General features: G+C 40.3%; 2 protein-coding genes across 2 annotated transcripts in view; both read right to left on the bottom strand.

Annotated features, from left to right (window-relative positions):
* The window catches only part of LOC115281187 (zinc finger protein 345-like), a 486,358-nt gene that overhangs the window by 429,202 nt on the left and 53,029 nt on the right, over positions 1-4,127 (bottom strand).
* The window catches only part of LOC115280889 (zinc finger protein 883-like), a 54,958-nt gene that overhangs the window by 785 nt on the left and 50,046 nt on the right, over positions 1-4,127 (bottom strand). The window contains 1 exon segment of the mRNA XM_029926056.1: positions 1-244. Coding sequence (XP_029781916.1) covers positions 1-244 — 244 coding nt within the window.

Below are 4,127 nucleotides of genomic sequence, written 5' to 3'. Positions count from 1 at the left end.
TGTTGGGTAAAGGCCTTCCCACATTTTTTATGTGTGTAAGGTTTCTCTCCAGTAGGAGTTAGTCTATGTCCATTTACTGTTGAGCCATAATTAAAGGCTTTTCTACCTTCTACACATTTGTAAGCGTTCTCTCCAGTGTGCACTTTCTGATGTTGAATTAGGGCTAAATGCCTGTTGAAGGCATTGCCACACTCCGTACAAATGTAACCCTTCTGTCCGGTATGGATTGTCTTGTTTATATGTAGTCTTGATGACTAAGCATGTTCCCAGGTTCACTGCATGTGTATGGGTTATTTCCCACATGAATACTCTTTTGATCACCAACATTAAATGACTAGTTAAGTATTTTCCCACATTCATTATATTTATAAGAATTCTCTCCCAAATGTATACTCTTATGTGTAATAAGGTTGGCGCTTTGACCAAAGACCTCCCTGTATTTATTACATTCATAATTGTTCTCTGGAAAAAGAGTCCCCAGACATCTTTGATGCCCTTCATTCTTCCCATCCTTCTTCCAGTCCATCACTAAGTGTCCATTCTCAACAGCACTAGGTTTGTAACTATCCACTGACACTCTTTGGAAGGAAGATTCTGTGAATATCTTTGGAAGGAGCTTCTCAGTATCATCTAAAGATACAGCTGAAAGGTAAAGTATAAAAGTAAAGTCATTCTACCTTCTACTATCTGATGAATAAAATTAAAATTTCCTATATACAAAACTGAAATCAGAGAAATTCAACTTCAGGAAAAGGTATCATTAGGGGTTTTTTTTTCATTTTTTACTCTTTAAAGGAATTTTTAAAAATCTTTATTTTATTTTGAGAGAGGGAGACAGAGAGTGAGCTGAGCAGGGGCAGAGTGAGAGGTAGACACAAAATCTGAAGCAGGCTCCAGGCTCTGAGCTATGAGCAGAGTCTGATGAGGGCTCGAACCCACACACTGTGAGATAATACCTGAGCTGAAGTCAGACACTTAACTAAGTAAGGCACCCAGGTGCCCCAAGTCATTAGATTTTCTATATCACTCAGATTGTATGTTAATTTAATCCCCCCAAAATTTTAAAAGCTATTTTTGGCATATTTTACATTTTTACTGTTGTTTGTGTGTTCACAAATGAAAGGTTTTGGGGTGCATGGGTGGCTCCGAGACGATGGAGCTTCTGACTCATGGTTTCAGCTCAGGTCATCGACTCATCGTTTATGAGTTCCTTCCCCACATTCTGCTCTGCACTGACACTGTGGAGACTGCTGGAATTTCCTCCTCTCTCTTTGCCCCTCCTCTACTTTCTCTCTCCATCTCTCAAAATACATAAGAAAGAGAAAAACCTTAAAAGAAATGAAAGTTATTTCCTTTCTTGTTTCCCAAAAATGAATTATACCCTTAAATTGTGTGTAATAATAATGTCTTTTAAGTGCATAATTCATGAGGGCTTTCGTTAGAGCTTTCCAAGGTTGACATTAATGATATACTTTAAAATTTTCCTGTGCGTGAAGATATGCCAGCAATTCAAAATGTGCCTTTTTTCACGGGTGCATAGACAGAGTTTAGTATTATAGTGACAGGGGTGTGTAGGTGGCTCAGTAGGTGCAGCATTCAACTTGACTCAGGCCGCGATTTCATGGTCTGGAAGTTGGAGCCCCGGGACCGAATATTTGGTGACAGCTCAGAGATAGGAAACTATTTCAGATTCAGTGTGTTCCTCTCTTTCTGCCCTCCCTTGCTCACTCTGTCCTTCAACAACAACATTACAAAAAATTCAAAATTTTTGATACAATAAAGCGTAATTTAATCTCATATACAACTACTCAGAACGTGAAAAAATATATGACAAAGTCACGGGACCTTCATACTATACATGAATTATAAAATAATTCAATTATTAAGAAAAAATGAACAATAGAGATTTTAGTATAGGTTGCAAGTTTTTAATTCTAAATGTTCTGTCTCTCCTGTGGCATTAATTTATGTAGAATTTCTAGGAAAATAGTAGGAGCTTTAAATTATTCTGCCATTGAGGAATGGAACATATAGAGTAGATTTTCTTAAATCAGTAAATAGCATCAAAAAATGGACTATTCATATTTTTTCTAAATTTCTTTTAATTAATTTTGTTAAAATGTTAAAAGTGTTTTTGTTTTTATTTTTGAAAGAGACTGTATGAGCAGGGAAGGGTCAGAGAGAGAGAGAGGAAGACACAAAATGAAGCAGGCTCCAGGCTCTGAGCTAGCTGTCAGTACAGAGCCTGACTCGGGGCTCGAACCCACTAACCACCAGATCATGACCTGAGCTGAGGCAGGACGCTCAACCAACTGAGCCACCCAGGTGCCCCATATTTTAATTAATTTTGAAAGAAAGACAGAGACCATGTAGGGCAGGAGAAGAGAGAGAAAGAATTCCAAGCTTACTCTGTGCTCAAACTCACTATCTGTGAGATCATGACTTCAGCTGATGTCAGATGCTTCAGCAACTGAGCTACCCATGCGCCCTAAAAGCTAAACTTTTAAAGTGAAATAAAGTGTTAGACTGTCTCATTTTAGAGAGCTGCTCTATTATCTGATGAAATAAATGGGTCTCAATTTTGTGGGATTAGGATTAAAGCCTCCACAAATTGGAAAACATAAACCAGATAATATGCGGTATCTGTCCCCAGTGTTCCCAGGATTTCTGCACCAAACCCCAATATGCCTACCACTACCCTCACACACATCTCACACAAGGCAAACCCTCAGAAATGAATGAACATAGACTTCTGCAGAAATACAGAGATTTCCCCAAACCTCAAAGCAATGTAAAATCAATCAGATTATGGAGGCCCTCACTGCGGATGTGAAGGACCTTTGATGGAACTGAAGGAGAATCTTGGAGAATTTAACAGGGTGATGAATTGGAAAGCAGATGCTCCTCGGTGAGACATAGAAAAATGAAACTAGGTTTCTCAAGTAGTTTCCATTCAGGAAGGGCTGCTCAAACTACATTTAATTTTCTTTTTTATTTTTTTTAATGTATTTTATTTTGAGAGAGAGAGACAGAGACTGAATGGGGAAGGGGCAGAGAGAGAGAGGGAGACACAAAATCAGAAGCAGACTCAAGGCTCTGAGCTGTCAGGACAGAGCCCGACATGGGGTTTGAACATCCAAACTGTGAGATCATGACCTGAGCCGAAGTTGGATGCTTAACCAACTGAGCCACCCAGGGTCCCTCAATCCACATTTTAAAGTCTGTCTTCTTCCTTTACATTTGGACCTCCCCTCTGTCATCTGCTTCATTCATTCCCACCTACCAGGGTATGAGGCTACGGTCTCCTTTCTCTTCACATCCCATAGCACCCGCTTTTTTCCCACAAAGATGACCAGGTCTGGCTTTGGCACAATGAGACCTGCTTGTTAGAACATAGGAATAGAGTATTGCTGGAGATTCTACCCTTCAACCCAGTATTGGACACTGTAGAGAAGAGAGGACATTCTAGAATTGTAGAAAAGGATTCCCAAATGCTGTTGCCCAACAACCCCTTTGGAACACAAAAAACAGATGTCCAAGGTTAACATCTTGATCTCCACTTCTGAGTAATACCACTTCCATAATGAATGTAAATTGGTATTGAAGATGGAAAAACCATTATTTGCCACTTAGGGCTCAGAATTACCATTAATCTATGAAATGATGACATTATTCAAAGGAAGGGAAAACTCACCAGAAAGGAAACATCATGAAGATGTTTCTCTACATCTACAACCCCCTACATCTTTCCCTTACTGGAGGGATTTGCATCCCAGTCATACAAGGAGAAAGCTTCCAAGAGACAATCTTCAATGGAAAGAACAAAACCCCTGAGAGTGGCTTGGGAAATCGAGAGGGAGTGATCCTCACCCAAGAAGAGCAGGTGTCCGTAGTTCTCTAACATCACATCCCTGTACAGTTCCCACTGGCTGTGGCTCAGGCATCCCCACTCCTCCTGAGAGAATTCAATGGCCACATCCCTGAAGGTCAGCAGTCCCTGCAACAAATACCACAGTTACCAGGTGGACGCATGAGGAGGTCATAATGTTACCTAAGATGCAAGAGGGAGATAATGCCACCAGCTGGACCCCACGACCCGATTTTCACTGCTTACTGGCCTGTGCTCA

Source organism: Suricata suricatta, chromosome 16 (assembly GCF_006229205.1).
Source record: "Suricata suricatta isolate VVHF042 chromosome 16, meerkat_22Aug2017_6uvM2_HiC, whole genome shotgun sequence".
NCBI lineage: Eukaryota > Metazoa > Chordata > Mammalia > Carnivora > Herpestidae > Suricata > Suricata suricatta.
This window is presented reverse-complemented; position numbering and strand designations above follow the sequence as displayed.